This window comes from Myzus persicae, unplaced genomic scaffold, assembly GCF_001856785.1.
Source record: "Myzus persicae strain clone G006 unplaced genomic scaffold, MPER_G0061.0, whole genome shotgun sequence".
In the NCBI taxonomy this organism is placed as follows: domain Eukaryota; kingdom Metazoa; phylum Arthropoda; class Insecta; order Hemiptera; family Aphididae; genus Myzus; species Myzus persicae.
Window position 1 is genome coordinate 3227 of NW_019100517.1, and position 26562 is coordinate 29788.

The window sequence follows — 26562 nt, forward strand, 5'->3', positions numbered from 1 at the left end:
TCTTTGTCAGTCCGCGTACAAAAATTTCAAGTACACTATAATGTATCAACTACAATAGGCAACGAATAATAAGACCAATTTTTTTTTCATATAAAAAATTAAAAAACTTTATTAATAATACATATAATCATAAACTTAAGATTTAAATATAAAATTAAAAGTAGGTAAATGATAGTTTAATATTGTTTACTCACAAAATAGCCGAATCGGGAAAAATAAATAATTTATTGTATACAGACTACTCAACTATAATATGTATTGTAGGTTGGGGTAGTATATTTATACATTGTTTTAAATTGATTTTTCTTAGTATTTTTTTTCGTGCTTTAATGAATATATTAACATAATTTACTTAAATACAAGATTACAAAGTATCTTATAGACGAATTCCTTGGTTGCGCGAACGTACAAAGTTTAAAAGTTCATCACTGTCTTCGCATACAAATGGTTTTAAATGGTGACATGCAACATCGTGCCATTTCACTCCGTCTTGGTAAAAATTATTCAATACGGCTAAACATGATTCATCATTGCCCTAAAAAATCATTCTTATTAGTTATCATCAATATAGAAATAAAATGTTTAAAAATTGTAACATAACCACCAAATTAAATAGGCCATGTATATACTGTTATTCGGGTGTATATGGTATGAATTAGAATATATAGTGGAATAGTTGTTAATTATAAATACTAAATTAGTATCAATTTTATTTTAAGATCTTGACTTTAAGTTTTTAGTGAGTTAAGACATATATTGCCGATTGGGCCTAGTCTCTATTTTCAATCCATGGATTGTAAATCCAAACTCAATTATTCAATCAGATAAGTATTTTTATGTAAAACTTAAATTTATTTAATTATCTTATTTAAAACAATTTAAAGGATTAAAGGATATTAAATGTGTTCCTGTAATAAACTGTTATATATTTTTAACAATTACAGCTCAATACACGAAACGCCTTGATACTATGTAATTTAAATACTTAAAATATGTTTAGTTTTATTAAAGACAATTAAAACATACTTGTGGTGCTTCCCTGTTATCTGGTTGTGCTTGCCCAAACCCTCCTGTGTGGCTCCAGTCACCAGAATTACGTTGAGTGGTTGGTCCAATTTTTGCACCAGAACCAGACCAAAACCAACCGTTGACATTAGCCGGTACCAAATCGGGACGGTCACATCCGTTAAAGTTACATTTTCGTCCCGACGTCCAAATGTATCTTATATTTCCTTTAAAATTAAATACAATTTAAACATAATTCGGGAATAAAAAATATTGAATGATATTATGGATTACCTCTAGATATTCTTTGCTTGACGAACTCATTCTCTTGTGGAGTTTCTAAACTTACAGCATCCATGCAATGTCTACGACAGATGTTCCTGGCATCAAGCCAATCTACTTCCAAGCTTTTAGTAGGGGCATGTTCCCAGCTGAAAAAATAGGAATGTGTAACTCCACGGGCATCTCGATATGAAGCATGACGAATTCCTGAAAAAATGTCCAAGTATTATTTAACTATAGTAGGTAACAAAATAAATAATGACTAAAGTGATATTACGTGGGACCACCATTACATGAAATAATTTTTGTATTTAGACTAAAAATGTAATGAGCTGGTAAAATCAACAAGAAATAAAATAGATGTTGATAGGGAGTTGGACACTAGTACCTCAGAGGCTTGGCACTTCTGTGTATTATGGAAATTTGGTGTGTACTTACACAATGAATTGGAACTTGGAAGTAACCAGTAACATACCATACAAGAGTTATACAATATAATTACAATAAACACTAAGTATATATAATGTATAAATAGCATTCATAATTTATTTGTGTCTTATCTTTTTTGAATTTATTTTTATAATAATAATGCAATGTATAAACTTACTACTAGAGCAACTGCGTGGATCTGGTAATGCTAATCTCCTCTGTGCTACAACAATTGTCAATCCAAAAACAAACAAGAATATTTGTCTTATCATTTTACCTGTGAAATAATATTAAGTGGAAATGAATATACAATCAAAATGTAAAACCATGTAGATATAATCAATAACATTTTCAATTTCTTCAGCATTCATTTTTTGAAGTGAAACTTCTTTATAGAGGGTACGAAAAAAAAATATTACCATTATTCACCCATCACGATCGGCTGTCGCTACCGGTCGTTTCGATAGTATGGTAATAAATAATTATCATTGTCTTAACTTCGTATAGTAATAATAAAAATAATTAATTTCAATTAAAAATTTTATTATTTTATTTTATTATGATACAAACCTAATATTTAACCGTGACGAGAGATAATCTTTTTTCTTCATACCATAAAGAAGTAAAGAAGTTTCACTTTATCCTCGCGTATTCTCAAAACGCATATTTTTAAATTATATTTACTAAAAATAGATGGATACAAGTAAACTTGAATAGTCAATAGGTAGACATAAATATTAAAATGTATATTCTTAGCTGGAACATAATTTTTTTCTAACTATTTTGTCAAATTTATAATACCTATTTGGTATAAGAACTATTTTATGGTGACTACTACGATAAACCTTTAAAATCTCATTAGTTTTTATTTGTTCAATATTGTTATAGGTGCTGTTTTATAGTGACATTGGCATAAAGGTAGGTTATTTTAATTTCAGCCTATAACATAGCTTAATAAATTATAAATCATCGCATTGAAATATTATAATACACATTTCTTAAATACCGTATGTAATGTGATGTAATGCACAAAATGTTAATTTATTGTTCCTGTTAAAGGCATACCTATAGTTTTTAAGTCTATCAGTTACCGAACTTATGAAATTGGAAATTTCATGCCCAGTGTTACATTCAATACACTACACTTCAATACAATATCATCGAATTAAGAATTATTTTTCCTATTATTTATTTACCAGGTAATTTAACTAATTACCAAATATTAATTATAAGCAATTACATTTGTAATGACTCAAATACTTCCTGTGGTTATATTGTACAATGAACTACAACCTATGTATTATGCATGAAATATGCCTAAATATATGCATTTTAAAACAAAGCAGTTGCAATTCACTCCCAAGTCCTACTCGTCCACATGACCTACTGTAAAGAATAGTCAAATTTATGTTAAAAAAACCTATATTAATTAGTTTAATAATCATTGTTAATCATCTGGGTTCATACATACATTTTAATTTATAAAAGTAAGTATATTATAATTTCTTTTCGTAACGATGGGTGATGCCTGCATAATAATATAGAACTATACGCTTATTAAACATCAACATTTCTAGAGAAATTTCGTCGATTGGTAATCGGCTTATTATTATATTATAATAAATTATATGCCCAATTAATAATCATAGTGTATAATATTCTCTAAGTTAAATACGTCGTCGGAATGTCCATGCATGTATGCAGTAGTAAATAATAAACTTTCTTTGTGGTGAAGGGCACGTATGGCATACTTCTTTGTATGATATACATATTATGTATTTGTGTGCATTACCGTTATAATCAATATAATATAGTTATTATACGAATCATTCAATACATTTTTGTATCGTATTCCCAGTCAGTAAGGTTACCTACCTAATCATGATTCACGATACAACGATACCTATACCTATAATAATTTTAAGAAGCCAAATTTTGTAAATGTTTTCGAATAACATAATGAATAATAACTATAGTATAGCTCAACAAGAGTTATTTGAATTCAATAAAAATGAATAATAAATAATAATAACCTGATAAGAATTAAAAATTCGAATTTATTATCGTACTGACAACTAAATAGGTTACTTTTATAAATAATAAACAAGGTTTACCACTAAATAAATAAAAAAGTGTAAACGAAAATATTGAAGTTTGCCAAATATTCATCTACCCAACGACAATGTAAGTGAATAATAATATAAATAATTAATATTATGATTTTAGTTTCTAATAAGAAAGCGTATTCAATAATGTGCTTTTAGGCTAGAGTATTTTCATAATTTCATCATAATCATCTATTTTGTACCGAACATATTTTTCTATCGAATATCGCAAGAACGCGTGAGATTACCATGATGAGAAATATACGTAGGTACTTCAACCTGCGATAATTTATGATTGTATTATATGTATGTATCCATCGTGTTTCGAATGCGCTGAAGACATTTTCTTTATTTCTCGTTGCGGCATTATTACCACATAAAAAAACTTAATCACATCTTCATAACAATAGGTGTGGGAAGTATTATTAATATTATAATAATATGTTATTTATTAAATTAATAATCATTACAAAAAAAGTGTATAGCGAGTTTCATTAGTCGACTGCTCACTAATGGTCGTAGATATGATGAATGAATACAGAGCAATATATATATATAGATCGACGACCAACAATAACGTTATAAAATCATTCTATAATGAGATAAGAAAAAGTTCTATCGATAAAAGGAGCTATTCTAAATTTGAATCATAATTCAAACCAAAAATATAATTAATCGATTTATGTGTTCTCAGATTTCTCACAGAACCCATGGCCCTGGCTCGCGCCACCTTTGAGTTTCGCGGAACACCAGTTAGGAAACACCTATAGATTATAATAATAGGTATACACATTATAAAATACGTTTTTAATGGTTGGACATTATTGGTTTTTAAATGACTGCTAAAAAAATATGAAACAAACTAATTAAAATCCAATTGCAGACAAGAATATAATAATATAAAATAATATTATAAATAATCATAATCTTCTACATTTGTTGACAAGATAAGCTAATAGCTATTAGCTAATACAACATATTTGTAACCGAACCAAAGTAAAAAGTTAAATGTAGACGAATCAAAAATCAAGCACCCAAAATACATGCACAAAATGCTCGATTTTCAAATCTAACCTTTCAATAAATTGACAATGATATTTTTAATAATATATAAACATAATTAAATACAATTATTTTATTCCATCTTAACTACTTGACTAACCAACAACCACCCATAATATACATATACATCGTTATTTTTATTTGCCAATAGTTTTGTAGCTGTGTCATACCAAAGCAACACCAAATAAACTTGTTACTTTAATTTCTTCACTTCATGATGATAACTCAATAAATTAATCAAATAATAAACCAATTATTATTATGAACTATAATGAAACAAAAGGTGGTGTCGACAGCTTTGATCAAATGTGTCAAAGTACGAAAATTGGCAGAAAAACACAAATTTGGACATTATGTATTTTCTATAACATGATCAATATAGCATCAATGAATGCATGTTATTTATTTACATATTTTATGAAAAATAATACCGTAGGCTCGAACCCATTGTCTCGTTTTCAATTCATTATAAGTTTACAAGAACAATTAACTGAAGTTTGGATGAGATCAAGACTTTTGAGACAAATTTGAGGAAAAATATTGAAGATAGTTTAGGAATCAAAGACACATTTCAACTACAACATCAAGAAACAGAAGAGGGAACATCAACCGGCAAAAAAAAATTTGCAACTTTTGTAACTATAAGAAAAGGCGAATGACAAAAACTCAATGTGCAACATGTAAAAAACATATTTGTGGAGAACATCAAATAGTAACTTGTCCAATGTGTAATGCAAAATAACCTGTGTATACCTGTACCTACACTTTAATAATTATTTTGCACTTTATGAAGTTATAATCTATTTTGAAATTTAACGAATTTATACTTTTAAAATGTTTTTTTCTCTAATATTATTTAGTATTTACAATAAAGTTATCCAAAAGTTATTAGTTATCCAAAAGTATTATGTTTTATTAAATTATTATTTTAATTAATGGTTTATTAAATTTAACCAATTAAAAATCGTTAATTGTTCATAATATTTATAGTATTCGTCATGTTGACGAATGGTTAGAAATGAAGGCAGGTGTATAAGGTTAGTAATCTAGGGTTAAGGAGTTGAAAAGAATACAAATTTCCTACATAAGCTTGCTTCGGCGTCACTGTGATCGAATAAAAGAAGAAGATTAATTAAGAATTGTTTTATGATAGTATGCATTATAATTAATGTAAAGTAAGAGTTCAAAATTTCAAGCTTCTATTGTTTTAGAAAAATGAAGAAATATTTTAGATATAATGAAGAAACCGGCTTACATTTTTGTGAGAATGATCTAAATTCGAAATATATACATCTTACGCAACTATTTCATGCACGACTATCTGATATACTTCATACCAATTAAAAACCACAGTTAAATTTCATAAATTAGGTGATGTAGAACTTAGTACTTATCTCCTATTGATCTCTTTAACAATTTAAGATAGTCTATTTAAAATGTTATTAAAACATGTTTGGGCAATGATTGGTTGGTACTTGGTATACAGGTACATTGTATATTATACATAAATACGTTTTTATCCGAAAATCAATTCCATTTAAAATAAAATGTAAATTACCCTCAGCGATTTCAATAAGCCTATTGGTATTTATTAATAAATATTAGTACTATTAACAATATTTGAATTTAAAAAAAAATAAAACATTATGGTAACTATATGGGATGTGATACACTCATACCTGCTTACACATGTTTTTCATATCTTGTTATAGTAGAGCTCTGTAAGTGGGTGGAAGTTAGAATTAATGACCATATTGGTACCGGTTAGTAACCTTAACTGTGGGATTCCTTCAACATTGTGTAGGTAGTTTCGTATTTTGTGATTTATTATTATTTATTATTTACAATTTCATTTATTTATCCACAAATTTTTTTAATCATAAATATAATAATAATTTATCCAAATAATGAATGTATCGGTGATTTTAAAGTTAGATCTTAGACCATAATTTTTCAGACTTCATATTTGCAAATCAAAATATGTGTATTTTATTTTAGAGAAAAATAATTTGTATTACTTTTAATAAATGTATTCCTTTCACATATAATAATCACGTAAAATAACGAATTAGAAATTTATAAAAAGTTAGTTAAGTAATTTAAAAATTAACTTGATTCGTTACGATTCTGCAGGTAGATACCTACCAACCTAATTTTTACTTTGATTGTGTGTAATATATATATATATATACATTTTCTACAAACTCTCATCTTTTTCTTATAAGAGAACGCAACAGTATATATCAGTTATGTCTCTTTTAATATTTTGATTTTAAAGACATAAATAATAACCCCGGCAAAAAAGGTTATGCTTAGGTTTGATACTTAATGATATAAAAAAAAATATTTATAAACTTACAGTGAAATCCAAATGTACCTGTGCGTCGGACATCTGTGATTAATTATCGACATCCCCCCCGCGCATATATTTTTTTAATGTATTTATATTTTTGTCTTAAGGTAGAATAAATTTCCAAATATTTCCATAAATGTAGTAAATTATAAATGCATATTTTTGATCATTGTATATTTCAAACAATAAAAATAGTATTGAAAATATTTTTTATAAGAACCTATTACAACATGGTACTTTCCTAATTTATAAGTTATTATTTAATAAGATACATAATTTATATTTGACACAAAAACAACTAAAAATTACTATTATAATAATAAATAAAAAATACTTAGTAATGTTTAAAACAAATTAAATAAAAATATAACTTATAAAAAAAATAATAACTAAACGATTTTAAACATAAAATATGATTAATAAAAACAAAAATGGCTATATATTGTATTATTGTCTTAAAAAAAAATGTATCGGGAGAAAATGTCCAACTACACCGAAAATATTCTGGTGGAAATTATCCATTTACCATATAATCGATACTAGAAAATAATACAAATGAAAATATAAATCACAAATGCATAGGACCTAGCTCGAATGACTTTCCAAGATACAGCCGATAAAGGTATCTGATTTGCACAATAACCCGATATCGGCGACTGGAGTCTTAATTGTTTTTGTGTACCTATGCATAATATATGACTACCGCCGTAGAAAAAATATTAAGTGTCTCAACCTATATGTGTTATTAATAATTTATTATGCATAGGTATTTATCAATAATTAATAAGTTAAACTAAAAATAAACTTTTATTTTTATTCACATCAACTGACAGGCGATTTTCAAATAATGTCTAATGCTTTAATAGCAGAAACTTGACTTATAATCTATGCACATGTACAATATATATATTTATGCCAACTTATTATTATATTGGTACAGCTAAAAACAAACTTAACTATTTTAATTCGATACAAAATTAAAGATCACTATAAGGTCACTATGAGTAATGATGTGAATAAAAAAATACTTATTGCCAACAGCAAGAAATGAACATCATTATATTCCCTTAAGAAAACGTATAGGCAGGTATTTTTATTATTTCGTCGAGCCCATTAGAAAGTTATTTTATCATTCAATGCATGGTAGTAAATATTCAACTGTGTACTTTGTGTATATTTATGAACATATATTTTCTCTTGCAAAGTATCATTATGATTCATTTATAAGAGAAACGTATATTGCCAGTGTTAAAGTATGTATATCCTAATCAACGTCAAACATCGAAAAGAGAAATCAACAACGAATCATCTTTCGGGGCCATTATAGGTTCACAGGTACTGTATTTATTGTTATTACATGAAACCGGAAAAGTTTTCATGATCAAGTACAAGAATAATGTACGTTATTAAAATGAATATAAACATTTAATCATAACTCGATAATCGTGTATAACCTAATATTTTGTTTGTAGCACATAGAGGCACGATTCACACAAACGGCAAATATCTACACATCACACGCTCTTTAACCGGTCACATTCCAATTAAATAGTTTCTGTGTCAGTAAGCCAAACACCGTTAGTAGTTCATACGTACGTTAGTCTATTTTTTTGTTGCAACTTGAATTTTGCTTGAATTCGTTGTAACTACTATGTACGAATGAGGAATGAGACACCATCTTAAACATTTTATGGGAAAAACATAACTGTCTTACAATTTTACATCTTGTAAACAATAGGTAAAAATATTGATTGGTTCCACGTGCCAATAATATAATATTGACATATATAGATATTTTAAAATGATTCTGAAAAACTGTTCGAAATGATCGTTTTGTTAAAACGATTATTAGTTACCTACTAATAGTTTCTTATAAAGTTTAAGTAACAACCGCTGGGGGATAACTCACTAACACCTATACGAATCAGACAGTTTTTAAAACATAATTTTTTATTGTTTGACGAAATTCATAAAACAATATTTAATTACCTATATCTATTATTATGTAACAGATATTTTAGAGCACTTCAATATTTAATTTCTAAACTATCAATTAATCTACTAACAATAAGAAAACAACTAAAAAAAAAAAGTAGTAAAATTACTACCTAATGTATTAACGTTTAAAATATTGTATTATAATGGTCTTGAATTTAATTTGTATCTCACCTATTTTGAATTCCGAACGAAATTCGTTGATATTCAAAATAATTCAATTCACAGCTATGCATAATATTAAAACCATTAAACTAACATCAGGAAATCTGACGAGCTATGTATTAATTATTAACTATTAACGGAACACCGATACCGTCTTAATAATTTATATTATGTTAAATTATAATAAAATATTTCAGTGGTTTCCCTGATTATGGTAAAATAACAAGATTTTATTTATTTATTTTTAATAAACAATGAAGTTGTACAACTAAGGTCTATGATTGTATAATACCTACATGGCTACATAATGTAGTGCCGTTTTAATTAATGGTATTTAAGTCTTCAAATAACTACTAAATTAATTTTAAATAACTTGATGTAAACAATAAATACATATAATTTATATGTACTTAAAATGTGAGAAGTAAGAATGTAGAACCTAGGGGTCCCATGACAGTTAACATCGTAAATAATTACAAAATAATAGTAGGTACCTAGGTAAGTACCTATTCAGATTTATGGACTATGGCACCTATTGAATTTCATTATCATTTAGTAAACCATAATATTATAATTAATATTTTATTGCATTATAGTTCTTTAATAAAAACATAACTGGGTGATAAAATTGGTGTAATATTTCTTGTTGAATATTGAAAATATTACATTAAGGCTATTGTACAAAATAAGAAAATCATTCTTAGCTAAGATGTATAGTATTGTAGACAAACAACAAATGTATTCAATTTCTTCAATGGTTGAATTAGGGGTACACAAGAGGACGGAGCTATCTGTGTTAGTCATTGGATATTTAATATTTATAATTAAAATTTTGGATACATTCAGAGGGTGTGTTTCCCACGGGTTACATTTAGACTAATTTGCTTTGGAACGCTAATTGTTCAGCTACATTTAGAGTCCACCTTTGTTTTTTTTTTCAACTCCACCACTGAGGTTCCTAGCTCAAATACTATAATATTATTGGAACAATTTTTACAGTAAGCATTTCTAATCGGTGGAAGTACGTACAAAATATCATTATCATTAGGACCACTGAAGAGAAATGCACTTGTGTGACCAATTGATCTCTCCGTTTAATAACCGTTTCAGTGAAAACTGCTACAAGTCTAAAAAAATAAAAACTCGAAGAAAATAATTAACCAATTTGAAGTTCTTAGAATAAAATCGTTATCATTAAAATGATAATTATTTTAATTAATCAGTATACGTTGGATGAATTACGTTTGATAGACAGCATAATTATTGTCTTGCTTAACCCTTGTTAAAATTTTTTAGAAAAAACTGTTTTACAAGAAGATGCAGAAACCTGTTATTATGATAATCACGACACAATAATTGTATATAAAGGTTTAGTTACTTTATTGAAAATCATAATGCATGTAAAGTCTAAACTATGTGATAATTCATTTAGGTGGATATACTCAAAATTATGTGAATCACATCAAAAAATATTTAAATTAAATTACATTCAATTAATTTTGTGGTAATTTTAATAGCCATAGCAATTTTGTGATCAATAAAAAATTAATTTAATTTATAGAGAATCGTGTGATAGGGTATAAATTAAATTTATTCTGGTTTATTTTCATACAAAAACGTTCAACAGTTAAATTATTATGTATTTAAAAAAGGGTTTAAACCAAGAAACCTTTTAGTTTTTATACGGTTTTTTTGAGAACTGTAATTTTTTTTAAAGTGTTTTATCTTACATTTGTACAAAAAGGATTCTTGAGGTCGATCATTAGTTAAAAATTAATTCTGGAATAAATTACACGTATAATTATGGTCACAGCATTTCGAACATTTTTTTTTCTTAATATTGTTAGCAATGACAATGTAGATTAAAACATTGGAATAAATAAATTACATATTTTCCACAGAATATCATTTGAAAAGTTACAATGAATAAAATCTCATGTATTACCACTTACGTTCATCTTGGCACTCGGCTGCCGTTACGATTTGAAATAAATGTAGTCCCAAAACTATACTCTATTGAAAAAATTGTTTTTAGACTACAGTTTTTGTCGTAACGGTTGCTGAGTGCAAAGATGGGCATGAGTAGGCGCAAGGCCATATTTAGGCAGGAACACCTATGGGTCAATTGTACTCGGCCCACTCACAAGGGAAGCTCATGCTGCACCGATAACCGTTAAACAAAATAAGCTAGTAAAATATTCAGAGCCCTAAAATCAACAGGCCCAGGGTGTGCTCTCTTCATCAGGCTTGCATGTGAGTCACGTTATTATGTAATTGCACCATTATACATAAATACTTAGATCCAGTTATATGGTACAATAAGATATAGGACTATACTCTTTCCTCACACAAATTTTAAATAATTAACTGGACATAATAGGCGCCATATTTCTGTTAATCCTGATGGTTTTTTTTATGAAATTGCCCACCCATATAATATTTTTTAATAGTTCTAATGGACATGTGTATTATATAGACCCGTGGTCGTACGTATATTGGACGTGCCATTATAGTTTACTTTTGAACAAAAATGTAATTTAAAAAAAAACCCGACACCTAATTCGCTTTTTAAATACCTAGTCTACTTTTACTTTTTGAATGCATTGCCTAACTTAACTACCGCTATTGCAATCTGTGCCTGTATAATATTTATAGTGCATTGTATACACTTTTATGAATACTAATTGTATTATTCTAAGAAAATGAGATTATTAAATGCACTTCTCATAGTTTCTTAATAAATATAGACCTTCAAAATATTACACGATGTGCACATATATTATGTTAAAAAATAGTTTTTTACACAATTGATTATGGAAACTTTCTTCTTATAGTCTTATACAATAATTAACCATTATTCAACATTATTATTAAACTTCTAAGTACCTACTGCAATAATTATAATTATTTTTAAATTTCTCTTAGACTATTAATTTAACAGTACCTAGTTTGTAGTTATTTCAATAATATTAATTATTTATTAACTTGCTACATCTATTTATAGATTATTCCCATATTTTAGTTAGCTTATCTAGATCAAGTAAATAAAAAAAGATACTGATACTTGGGAATATGTTTTACTTTATGCAGAATAGTAATTTACTAATATTATAAATTTGAATCCAAGAATAGACAAAAATGCAAATAACGACATAAATCGTCGAATTTGAAAATGATTTTATTGCGGAGCTCGGTTTAATCAATACTTATCGAAAACTTCTATTATTATTATATGTAATAAAAATAACAATAGTTATGAATTATAATGTTCACCAACATTATTAAAATATACTAATTTTTTTATATTAGTATTTTTAACCAACACCCATATTTAAAATGTTATATATTACTTTAATTCAGTTCGCATACCTACACATTTAGTAAATAATAAAAGTTCTAAAATGTTGCAAATACTTTTACACACAAGTTTTAAATCTATTTTTCTCAATGTGATGATCTGTTCATAAAAAAAATATTATATTATTTACATTACTATGATAGGCATGGATAAAATTAAAAATTAGGTACAATTAATAATTAATATGTGATACACATACATATTTAATGTTAATTCAATTTGTTTTTATTCTTATTTTTTAATGAATAATTTATTTATAATAAAAGTAGGAACTACTCTGCGCCGATACCAATCAGAAATATCATATAGCTGGTTCTTCAAATAGCCTATACTTCTGTTTTCACAGTAAGTCGTTAGAGTTTCACTAAACGAATGGAAAAACTGAGAAAAAGGTGAAATTTGCAGGCCCGTTTTGATTAAAATAATGTTGCAAATTAAAAAAAAACAAACGATGTGGAGTATCAACTTCTATTTTTAAGGATACAGGATACCAATTTAATAATTTATTTATACCTATTGGCTTTTACTATTACTCATACTGCCAGTTAACATACAGCTTTTTTTTCGAAAGAGGTTGTGTTATAACTTTGCAGAAATTGCCAACAAATATATTATATAATAAATAAAAACAAAATCATTTTTTAAGTTAGTATAAGTAGGTATAACAAGAAAAATTCGTCAAGTAAGTAACCGTTCTACTGTACAGTAGGTAGGTGACGAGTGTATCTAGTCACTGATTAATGATGTGTATGGTCAGTAGAACTAAATTTTCGAAAAACTTAGCTTCATTCTATTTTTGATTATTATAATATTATATAATACACCTATCTATTTTATATCAGATATAATTTTATTAATATTTATTATAACTACCTATTAACTTTTAAATCAATACTGACTTACTGTATAATGGTGTGAATATATAAATGTATAAATAGCTTATAATTAATTTCAAAATGAATTCAGAAAATATCATAGTAGAAAAATATAATAATTTAAGTAAAAATTTTAAATTCCCTGAATTATATTTTTGAATTACAATGTAACTATAATTATTTATCTGTAAGTTGAAATATCCCGCATAATTTGAACCCAAAAGTGAAATAAATATTTTAAAAAAATGTGGATATTTCTTTTTAGATTTGTAGGTTTCATTAAGATCTACGAAGAACCTTGTATTACATTTTCCAGGCTTGGCTATAAATATTGAATACTATAAGATTTTGAACTCAAAAATAATCTGAAAATGTTCGGGATTTTTACGAATTTTATCAAAAATTGATCGCTTGTGTTATGTGTTTTGTGTTTTTTTTAAATATTTGTGAGGTTCTTTTTGTTGAACTAATTTTTGCCAAAAGCGTTGCATAAGCTAATATTACATTAGAATGGCGTGAATAGCATCGTGGTATAATAGCCAAAAATTATTCTTAATACTTTGAAAATATAACATAAGTGATGAAAATACAATTAATGGTGAAAAGTTTCAATTTCGTCAAGGTTTTGATTAATATTAATATTTTTAATCATCATAACTTATTGACAACATAAACTTATTTTTTAACCAGTTTATGAGTTTACAATTTTAAATGACTGTTCTACATTTAAAATTATCTCTATTATGTAGGTATTAAATAGTAACATAACACAAATAAATTAGCTAGGTATAAATATCAATAATTTAATACAATTTAAAAACCTTTCGGTGATTAACTACAAAACATTGCTATAGAAGTGTTACTCGTGGTATCCATGGCACGGAAGTCGAGAACTTCCTCCATTGAAAATAAAAATTAAAAAAGACTTTCATACCATTTAAATTGAATGTAATAAAACAGTTAAATATATTAAATAATATAACATTATAATGTTACATGACTCACACATGAATTATACAGGCATGCGCTTATAATTAAAATTCCCATCTACCCAACTAAAGACTGGATAATTATGAAATTGTAACATTTTATTGTAAGTTCTGTAAATTATAAATACGAATCAAGATAGATTAATAAATTAATTTAAACAAAGTTTTATTTTCCACAAAATTGCGCGTTTCGGCGCCTCTACATTAAAATGCATATCATTTTTAATTTTACTTCAAAATGCTCGTTTCTGCATTATTACAGGTATAATTTATATGCACCTATTAATTGTAATTTGTGTTACTATATTATTGTTGTTGGACTTGGAGCTCAATATAATAAAGATAACATAGTTTTAACAGCTCAACCATTTAACCAATAGATGGCTTTTAGAATTTATTATGAATAGTACCTATGGTCACCCACCTCAAAATAAAATTTAGAACTCAGTCTAATTTTTAGAATAAGACATAATAATATGTTTTTAATTTCATATTTTGAAAAGAAAAACATAATTTGAAGTGATAATTATAAATTGAGTTAAGACTGATATAGGTGTTTTTAGTAGATGATTTATGAACTTAGGTATACATCATGGGTTATATAATGGGTACATATTTTTTCCAACAATTTGTTTTTGGTTTGTTAGCTTATCCTAAGTGATATTTTTTATAATATACCGAATGTCGACTGTTGAAACACACATCTAACTGATGTATTTATTTTTAAAAATTATATTCAATTGATTTTACCAATTAGTATCAATTTTACATACTAAACATAAAATACCAAACATAAGACAAAGGTATAACTTAAAAAATACCTACCAATTATTAACGAGCCAAAAAATTATAACATTTTTAATGTCCTTAAAAATGTCCATAACATATGAATTAATCATCATGTATTAAAGTGCATTAAGATGTTTTAAATTGTACCAGTTTTAAAAAAAATTAAGTAAATTAAGAGAACACAGGTTGTGTTGTCATAGGCTTTTTTCACAGCCGTGATAATGGTACCTATACGTATCATCTGCGAGTTTTTCGATTTGCATTATTTAAGTTCTGACAAGACGGTGACGGCTTGGAGCCATACGCACCATCGTGCCATTGTGCCGTTGGCGTGTACGAATTTTAAATCATCGAAAAACGCGTGAGTTTGAAACGGTCCTTAATGTCTTATGAACCAACATAACAAATTTGAATTCATCAGTTACCATATTTTTGGGTAGTAATCTTTAATAAAAGAGTAATTTGCCTATTATTAAACCTAAAGATAAAAAAAGTTAATCTGTACTTTTTTACGATATTTTAAATTTTTAGCGAATTTTGGGCATTTTTAAATTGTAACATTATACTAGTTATAATTTACTTCTAATTAAACCATCATAAAACCCATGATAATACAAGGAAGTGTGATGTTATAATAATGACCATGTGAAATTAAAAAAAAAAAATTTCGTCAAATATAAGTAGGTTTATAATAAAAAAGTGTAGACTTACACTGCACAAAATATAAAATATCTTATTTGTATTCATTTTATTCTATGAAAAACAATTTAAATTTAAGTAGATAGATACTATTTCTCCACGTAAGTTTTATTAAAATAATATACACCGTATATATATAGTTTAACAGTTAAACTATAGTTTATTTATACTTTATTTAACTATAGTTACTATATTGCGTTTTCCCATTTTAGATATGTTTTTTTTTAAAATGTTTTCCGCGTTCATAATAAAACATTATTTTGCAGCAGGTCATTGACTCGTACGTTGTACTGCTATGTCCAATATACATATTATTATACTATCGATATTTTTTTTGTGTGGGCCAGTTTTATATTTAAGACGGAATTATTAAGTCTGCATGATAAAAAGTATAAAAAATCTACTAAAAATAAAATTTGCTTTGAAATTTAATGAAATAAATAATTTAAGAAGTCCCTATTTATACCTACCATGGTAACTGAAATGTTTTAATATTTTTCTTTACCAAATGTGGACGTGTACAAAATATTTAATATTGATAGTAATAACTTTTTTTGCGAATTATAAATAGCAAAGCTTGTGTTAAGTTATTTTTATTACGAATTTATACTAACAATTATTGTAAAACATAGAATAATTTGTGATTTGATTCTTGTTTAATAGAAATATGCCTTTAGGTAGGTATGTAGGTACACTTTAATGTACACTAAATGAATCAACAACGAGAAAAGTTTGTAATAAAACATTTCAGAATTCGGATAATTTTTGAGCACTTAGGCATGTTAGAAAGATTGAATGTTGTACATTTTTATTTAAAATAGGATTTATTTGACGTACATTTTATATTCTAAGATTTTATATTATTTTTGGGAAGCAATATAGCTTATACTAGAACAGACAATGAAATAACAAACTATAATGTTACCCATGGTTTGATATTTCGGATCTTTATTATTGTTTAACTGATTGTTTTATTTTCGTAAGATGATTTGTAAAATAAATGTTGAAAATAAATTGTACGGGTACAATACCTATATATTATACCTAAACGAATATCAATATTATTTGTGAGTAACATTTTTCTATAAATAGTTGGTATTTTAGTATTTAAATAAATTATGAATTTGACTCAAGCGTTGTGAAAAAATTAATCAGTGTGAAATTGAAACGAAACCAGAAGAGTAATCTTAATAAAATAAGTTAAATATATTTAGAATTTTTCTTACCTGGATGTACGAGCAATAGTTTTTTACGAGAGGCGACTTCTACAAGAAGACAAACCACACACTGCGACGTGGTACGATTACTGGTACGACTAAACTGGTCGTCTGCATTCCAAGTGCGTTTATAGTCATCGTCCTACTTTTACTACTATATTCCAAACCCTCTACCTGTAACGGCTTTACATTGTAACCTACTTCAGCGATTCTCTTCCTGCTAAGTAACTGTATCGTTTGTTATAGTAGTCCCCTTCTCTTTTCAATACGGCGATCGTATAAAATAGTAGATAGATAAGGTATAATATATTATAGGTACTTATTTCGTACTTGTAAATTACCTATTTAATATTTTTTTTTCCTTTTACGAATCCACTGGTTACTTTATTACTATCGACGTTGTACAGCTAAAAACTTTTATTAATCCGTCACATTAATAATGAATTAATATCTGTAATTTTAAGTTGTTAGTTCAAATGTTATACCAACATGGAAAACAAACTGGTTGTTGGTTGAAATTAATATTATATTCTAATTAATAACTATAGATAATAAAGACATAACGTATTATCAGCGGTGATCAATGATTCCAATTGAGGCCAAAAAAGTACCTATATATCTATATCAATTATCGACTATTCATATATGTACAACCATATTATACAAAAAATTAAAAATTGTTTTTGTTATCAGTTTGCGACGGCAAAAATAAAGTGGCATCAATGTATTATCTATGTTAATAACAACAAAACATGCATTAAGTTATGAATACGAAATATAAATGGTTAATTAATTATTTTTTTTAGACGTTTAGAGCCAGTTGTACAGTCTACCGTTACACTTCTATTGCACTTAATCAGCTGATAATAGATTTTATAACCGGCCAAATTCTAAAAAAAAATAACTTCGGTTAACTTTAATCGGAGATGGTACAACTGGCCCTAAGAATATGAAACATATTTTAGTTGAAATAATAAGTTAATACGTACTTACTAAAATATTTTATGTATTTTTGTTTATGACTTTGAATTTATGTTTTGCAAGTTTATGTATACAAGTATACAACCATATTTTACAATTAATTAATCCTTTGTCTTGGTACCTATTTAGAAACACGTTTTAAAGATACACCAATTATACATACTTTCTCTATAAATATTATGTTAATTATATATTTCTTATAACTTACTGTATGTTACCTACACTTCATATTTTTATTATACTATAGGTATCGTTGTCACTGCAGTTATACTAAAATAATAACGACTTTAAACAATTTCACTAACAATTAATATAGGAATAAATCATTAATCCAACTTAAATATGATATTAGGTACTCATTGGGAAATCACAACAAAAATATTTGATTTTAAATATCTTAAATAATCTTAATATCTAAAATATTAGACGTTTCTACTAAAATGATTCATAATAATTTCTATAACAAAAATAATATAAACTTATATTACTACATTTTATTTTAAATTTACTAACAAACAATATTTAAATTATTACAGCTCAACCATTACCATAATATTTACATTTAAACAAAATTAACAAGTATACACAAAATTCTTTACAAAAACTAGCTGTACAAAAACAAATTATTAGTTATTTCCGAGGAACCTTCTGACAATATTTTTTTTTACGAAAATAATATCTTCTTTCAATAACTAACAACAACAAAGATTTCACTTTTAACAAAAAAATTTGTTATAATAAGGATAAAATATAATTATAAATCATTAAACCTTATACTGTGTTCACATATTAATTATTAATGATATTACATTATACCAAATACTAGGTACCTATAATAAAAATATTAAAAAAATAAAAATAATCTATCGGTTGCAATTATTAGAAACAACCCAAATATACTCACCCACACAACACTTTAAAAAAAGGATGTTTGAAAGAATACTCTTTTACAAATCCACTCAATTTTTGGGGGTATATAAGTAGTATAAGTATTCATGAAAGCATTAACATATTTATTGTCAAGTACAACCAGGCAAATCATATCAATGACCGGCAGTGTTGGGGACAGATAACAAAATAATCATCTGTATAATCATAAACTACAGATAAAAGATACAAATATTTTATCTAGATAAATTACAGATAATTAAAGAAATTAAAATTAAATAACTATTTAAAAAAAATATATATGTAGTGTCATGTAAGTACATGTCTGTATAATATGTTTACTTTCGTCGATATTTACGAGTATTGGGTACCTACATCAAATGTTTATTATTTTTATACCTACTTTATCACTTTATGTGCATATTAAAATTGGTTTACAGAATAGGTAGTTCATATACGCCATAGATTTGTATTATAAAACATAACACCCGTAATATATTATTAGTAATCACTAATCATGTATTAGCTCGTCAGACTTATCAATTATCATGAATATTAAGGTATGTCAATAAGTTAATGTGAATTATATATTATTTATTATTTATATTAATTTCAGATGAACGTATGGTGAATGCATAAAGAATAAACGGCTGGTAGTAACAATATAATTATATAATTATATTCAATTCAATAGAATTTTGTTTGGCGGACGATTATTCGTATTTTAATTATAATTTTGAAATATTCATACAATTCTGGGAAATAACACCGATCTCGACAAACAACAGTAATATTTGGATACTTATATAAACTAATTAGTATATTTTATATATATTTATAACCGAGTTCAGAATATTGATTACTAACAACTAAATACCAGATTTTGCACAAAACGCATGTTGCTATTTTCAACATCATAGACATGCAGTCAATGAGTTTCCATAAATCATTACTTGATTGATTAAATATCAAAACTTTATAGTGCATATTCTTGCATATTCTGACTTTAGTGCATGTTTTGCATATTTTTGCATATTTTATCAAAAAATCGTACAAATATACACCTAACTATCAAAAAATTTGCTGAGCAAACATAAAGAAGAGATTATAGGTACATTTATATGATATTAATATGAAATATTTTACATCTCAAAGAATAGTCGGGCGCTAAAAGTAGGTTAGGTTATTGTTTTTCCAATTAACATACTACATTAAATTGTTCGTACTTTTTTCCTATTTATATAACTATATCACCAATGTATCTATTATTTATTTTTTTTACAATGTATCAATGATTACAAATTAAATTAAAATTTAACAAATTATATTGTTTTATTACATATTTTTTATATTATACACTTACTTTTTGTTTATGAAAATGTAAATAAAACTAATAAATAATTATTACTGCAAAATTAAAATCAAATATAACATGTAATAAAAACTGAAATTTAATTTTGCATCTTTTTCTAGCATATTTTGACTTTTTTTAGTGCATGTTTGTATGCATATTTTAAAATTTTAAATGCATATAAATCCGGTCTTTACAGTAATAACTATTAAGTATTAAGTACTAAATAGGAATAATTAATAGCCTTTTCAGAATAACGTCAAATATTTTTAGCCCAATTTATTACGTACAAGTTATGCCTGAGACAGTGAGAATAAAAATGAAATTTTCTTGAACAGATCTATCTAATTTTCACAAAAAAATAATCTTTTGAATTTATCTAAAAAAGAAAATCTTTAGCTAAAATACATACTTAAATAACTTATATTTATTTATCTAGATAAGATAAAAACGTGTTATTCGTGGTCAAATTGGATCTGGTTTAACAATACTTAATTTTTTTTTTGTATTTACAGACGTTAACACTTAACTTTACTTAGACCATAGACTGAGTTTAACGATAAATCTTCGATCTATAAACTAGGCCAAACACTAAGTTTAAAGCTGGTCTACTATAAAAAAAACTGTTGTCTTATTATTATTTAATTTAATTAATTTATGTTTTAAATACTTATGCATTTTATACTTAAGAAAATGGATATTGCTAATGTACAAAATGTTGGACACGTAAGGAATTTAAGAAATTTGCTTTTTAGACAACGGAAAGTATACAAAATTTGTAAGAATCCATGTAATGAATTTCCAATATTTAATTTCCCAAAAATATCGATTTTCGAAAGCAAAATGCTTACATATCGTACACAAAATTCGTGACTTACCTCGAGCAGTTATCAATCGGGGAAAACCAATTTCGCCGAGCTTATAATTTTTGATTTCACTTCGTTATTTAGCTAGAAAATAAGTAATTATTGGTTATGTTTAGAGTAATAGTTTATTCATGAATTTATAACAAATTGAAGTAGGTACCCATATTATTACGAAATAAGGTTCAGGACGACAATTGCGATTTACATGGTGTTAGTCGATGTGCGAGTCAAGTTTGTAGAGCACTAGCATCATTAATAAAATTATTTTATTAAATTACCATTGACCTCAATGAAGAGTCAAAAGTATTTAGAGTATTTAATATGGCTTCGATAATTGGTGCGATATATATTCTACACATATACGAATCAAAAAGGTGGAGGGTGACTATGCTCAATTGTACATTAATAGAAACGCTTTCATTCAGTAAATGTTCAAGTAAGTCATAGAACATGTATTGTATTAAAATAATCAAATTTATAAAATATACAGTTAAAATCATGATAAAATTATACCTTATATGTTTAATAAATAATAATAATGCTGATAATAATTAATAATTTAGGTAATTTGTGGTGTACATTTCCATATATTGCATATAATTTCTAGCCGGAGAGGAAGTTCACACGATTCAATAATTTGGAATGAAAGTATATGAAGGAACAATTTTAAAATTGATCAGTAATTGGCATTTTGCTTGGTGATCGAAGTTATGCTTTTACTTCATACATATATGTAAATAAGTTAACACCAATTCTTAATCCACAAGACGACGTGGAGTGACAGTACAATAACACAATAGGAGATTATTTGGACAAATCAAGCAACGTTTTCGGTGTCTATTGCGAGGAATGGTCATTAGTTTTGAGAACGCTTAAGTAGCCATAGGTAGCATTTTCAGTGTTACACAACCTGAAATTACGTTTTGAGCAAAACTAGAATGTCATTAATGTTAATAATATATCAATCATGACGATAACAATAAAAGTAACATAGATGATAGTAGTGAAGATGATGATTATAGTTAAGATAGTGAAAGTGATAGTTCTGCAGATGAAGGTAATTATACGTACGTGAAGTTGCCCCCCCCCCCCACATGGTCCGATCTACTCAAAATAAATTGTAAACAATTGTAAATGCAGGCCCCGAATTCGTAAATCATCTAGGGCCTCGGGAAATAAAAAAACAAGTTGGGGGGGGGGGCAAATTCACGCAGCCACCCCACAGAGGTAGTCTGATCGAGTTCGATCAAATTGTAAAAATTATGCTAATGTTGAGTTATCGAACCCTTATTGAAGAATTTAAAAATTAAATTTTTTTAATCACTTGGCTAATTTTTATGCATTTTTTAAAAAAAATTACAAATTTCTAAAAATGTCTCAAGTCTATTTCTATCCCAAAAAGTGTCAAAATATTATGAAAATATTACCATTCATTATAAATGCTAATATAAATATTTGGTGAAAATTTCAAAGGTCTGTGGTTATTAGTTTTTTTAGTTACCTACATCAAAAAAATAAAATCGACTTTTTCAAAAATGACCAATTTTTTATTGGTTTTTCTTGACGCTTTCTATAACTACTTGGAATTTTCAATTTCCACCTCCCAAAAGTACCAACAAGGTTCACTTTTCTAATTGCAGAATGTGAGGGGTGCAACTTCATGTACGTGGTAATTATAATGTTGAACAAATATACCGAAATAGAGGTAATGTAGTTAGTGCGCAATAGATACCACAATTTTTTACCTAACGTTTGTAATATGTTTATAAGTAGATTACATATTATATTATGAAGGAAATTTAATTAATATGATTTTGTAAAGAATTCATAAGTTATAACTTTTAAGTACATTATTTGATCTCATTTGTGTAGATTGTTTTTTAAATTTCAAATCTCATTAAAAATATCTACTGATAAAATTAGTTAAGTAATATTAGTTTATTAAAATATCAAGGAATAAAAGGTAATCTAACATATTATAATAATATTAGTTAAAACTGTTTTTATTTTTATTCTTGTAACAGATGTAAATAAAAACAAATCACATAATATATGTTATTAGGGCTGGGATTTTAATGCCCTAAAAAAACCCGAAAAATGTAATAAAAAAAATGCTTTTATGACCTAAAAACTCTAAATAATGCCAAAAAAAAAAATGCTTTTATGATCTACAAATTTTTTTATTTTTAATAATTTTAGTATAAATTACAATCAAAAGTTTTAAAAATGCATTATAAAAATCTATTACAAGTGTAAACTGTAAATACATAGTTTTAGTATAAATCTAAAAAAAAAGTCGATTGTCCGATAATATAATACGAATTACGAGTACCTACTTATAATCTGTTATTTTTATTTAAAAACCATGTTGGTGTAAAAATCTTAAAATCTTAAAATAAAATTTCAAATTCATACACTTGGTTTCCAAAAACTCAAAAAATGCTCCAAAAACTCTAAAATGCCCTAAAAATTAAGAAAATGACCTAAAAACTAAAAAATTCAAAAAAATTCAAAATGAACTTTCTTATTCTCATTCAAATGTACATAAAACAAATTTGTGACAAGACGAGCATTGCACAGTAAGCTTTGAAAAACAATGCAAAGTGCATCAAAATCCCAGCCCTATAGTTATTACTATATATGTGTGAAGTTGGCCCCCCGACTGCGTCCGATCGTTTCGAAATCTATGCCAATATTTTGCAAATTAATTGCAAATAATTGCAAAATTAGTTTTTAGAATTTGCAAATCGATATTTTATTTTTGCCGAATTTTACAAGTTTTTAAGCCAGCCCCCCGACTTTGTCCGATCGTTTCCAAAATTTTACAAGTTTTTTGCAACCGAATGACTCCGGCGTTATAGAATACTTAAAAAAATTGTTTTAAATATATATATTTTTTGTAATTGCACAACTACTTTTTATGCATTGGTATAATGGTATGTAGATCATTTATATAGTTTATCTTTTAGTTGTATATTTAAAATATTTATTTATGCGACACTCTTTTATTTCCTATCCACAATAAGATATTTTTTTACTATTAGATATTATTTGGCGATATTTATTAGGCCTTTGAATAATCTTCATACTTTTTATGGTACTACTCGCGTGTAGTTTCGTTGTTACTTAGTTGAGAATTATGATTTTTTATATACATAAACCTATCTTATAGGTAGGTACTTTGAAAAAAAAAATTTCTAATTAATTATACCTTTTCATTGTTAATATTTTGTATTGAATTTTCGCATGTAAGTTGTTTCCGTATAAAAGTCTTGTATTTAACATGCATTGTATGATAATGTATAATATACAGTAATACGAAATGTTTGCTGGATTCGCATATTTGTATCTCATAAATGTTTATTTATTCACTGATATTATTTTATATTGTACATGTTTTAGCTCTAACCCTTGAGCAAATCTGAGGACCCTAATTTCCCAATTTTTGAATAAAAAAAAACCACCTGTTTCTAGTGTTGTGTGCGTAATCTCAAAGGCTCCAAAAGCCGTAAGCTTTAGAGACAAATCAAACAAGTACCAAATTGAACTGTAGAATAACGTTTATTTGGCAGAAAATATAGTAAGTGTATAATAGCGTGTGCGCGTGTGACGAGAAGTTGCTCTGGTCTCCGTGGCTATGATACATCTGGTCAGGCTGTCCCACGGGCTCCCTTATAAGTGATGGCGGTTCTTTTGATGTAGCGGCGCGTGCAGCTTGTATGTGTGTGTGTTTTCGGTTGTTGTTGCCAATTCTTAGAATAGCGACTCGTGTCCATGATTTCTAGTCATGTACCTGTCCAGGAATTTATGGATAGGGGCAGATAGTACATATTCTATATTATATTGTTGCAATATTTATGTTAATTATATATATGGAGTTTAAGACCGTAATAACATTATGATATATTATATTATAATATATACTATGTTGTTATATAGCGAATAGTGGCGCCTAGGGTGTCAAGGCCCGCAACACTAGTTAAAATCAATGAAAATAAAAATTAAATTAAATTAACTATCACATAATAAATATTCAAATATCCAATTTATAACGATTTAGGTATTTAAAGTTCTGTGTACATTCGACCTAAAACATGTTTTTGTATTTGTTTATATGCTAATATATTCATACATGGTACCGTTTTTCCCGAACGGTATTTTATCCGAAATCCGAAAATCCGAAACCTTTTTTCCCGTCGATTATTGTTCCCGAAATAAAATTTAAAAATTGTGTTATGACTAGGAGTTATGCAAACTAGGTATGTATACTAGCTATTGCTATACATTCTAGTTTATCAATAATCATTTTTCCGTGCAATAAAGGGACACATGTACAATCGTTTAGTATTTACGAAAAAGTACGGGTATCTTACTATTATCGCACTTTACCGTCGTTACAATGCCTATATGCCTATATGTATAATTTATATACTATTACTATCTTCACTATATAATGACAGCACCGATATTTGTGATATTATCATTATCGTTTAAATATAATAGGTAGTAAATCGTTGTAATCGTAAAGTCACGTTATTCGAGTGCTATCGGCCGTCGTTATACTTCCAGTTATACTTTCCAGTGCATATACATAGAATATACATAGAAAAATTATTTTTATTTAATTTTACTTAACCATCATGGCTGAAATTAAAATTTTGGGTGAAACAAAATTAATTAATGGTGGTTTTATCCGGTGCATCCGAATTGCATGCCAAAAAAATAAATATAAATCGGGTCGTCCGAATTGCATGCCATCTCTTGGAGGGGTCTGTCCAAATTGCATGCCGTCTCTTGGAGGGGTCTGTCCGAATTGCATGCCATCTCTTAGAGGGGTATATCCGAATAAATAACTTACTTTTCAACTGGAGGATCGTGATTTTGTTACATTACAATAAAACATATAAATATTGTAGAAGGTGACACTGTGAATAAGAATCATAAAATAAAACTATTTTTTTTTCATCGACAACAAAGGCCATTAGTTAAATAAAACTATTGTAGTTTAGGGTAATCAAGTTAGTGTATTTTAAATAATATTATTTTTAAATTTGGTGGTTTTTTTTGACATTTCGGGCACATAATATTACAATTTAAATAAACAAAATAATATATAATAATAATTCATAATAATAAAATATGTCAATAAACAA

General features: G+C 26.7%; 1 protein-coding gene across 1 annotated transcript; it reads right to left on the bottom strand.

Annotated features, from left to right (window-relative positions):
* Positions 1-312: 312 nt before the first annotated feature.
* On the bottom strand, positions 313-17460 carry LOC111030058. Its single transcript, XM_022309378.1, has 5 exons — positions 17333-17460; positions 1895-1993; positions 1300-1494; positions 1027-1232; positions 313-535 (listed from the first exon to the last, which is right to left on the bottom strand). The coding sequence occupies exons 2-5, from the start codon at positions 1986-1988 to the stop codon at positions 377-379; spliced, it is 654 nt and encodes a 217-aa protein (XP_022165070.1). The 5' UTR covers positions 1989-1993; positions 17333-17460; the 3' UTR covers positions 313-376.
* Between the last annotated feature and the right edge of the window lie 9102 nt (positions 17461-26562).

Coding starts and splice junctions, on each gene's coding strand:
- LOC111030058 (XM_022309378.1), bottom strand. CDS start 1,988: ATGATAAGACAAATATTCTTGTTTGTTTTTGGATTGACAATTGTTGTA. Junction 1,495..1,894: donor TCCACGCAGTTGCTCTAGTA/GTAAGTTTATAC, acceptor ACATTTTTTCAG/GAATTCGTCATGCTTCATAT. Junction 536..1,026: donor ATAACAGGGAAGCACCACAA/GTATGTTTTAAT, acceptor ATGATTTTTTAG/GGCAATGATGAATCATGTTT.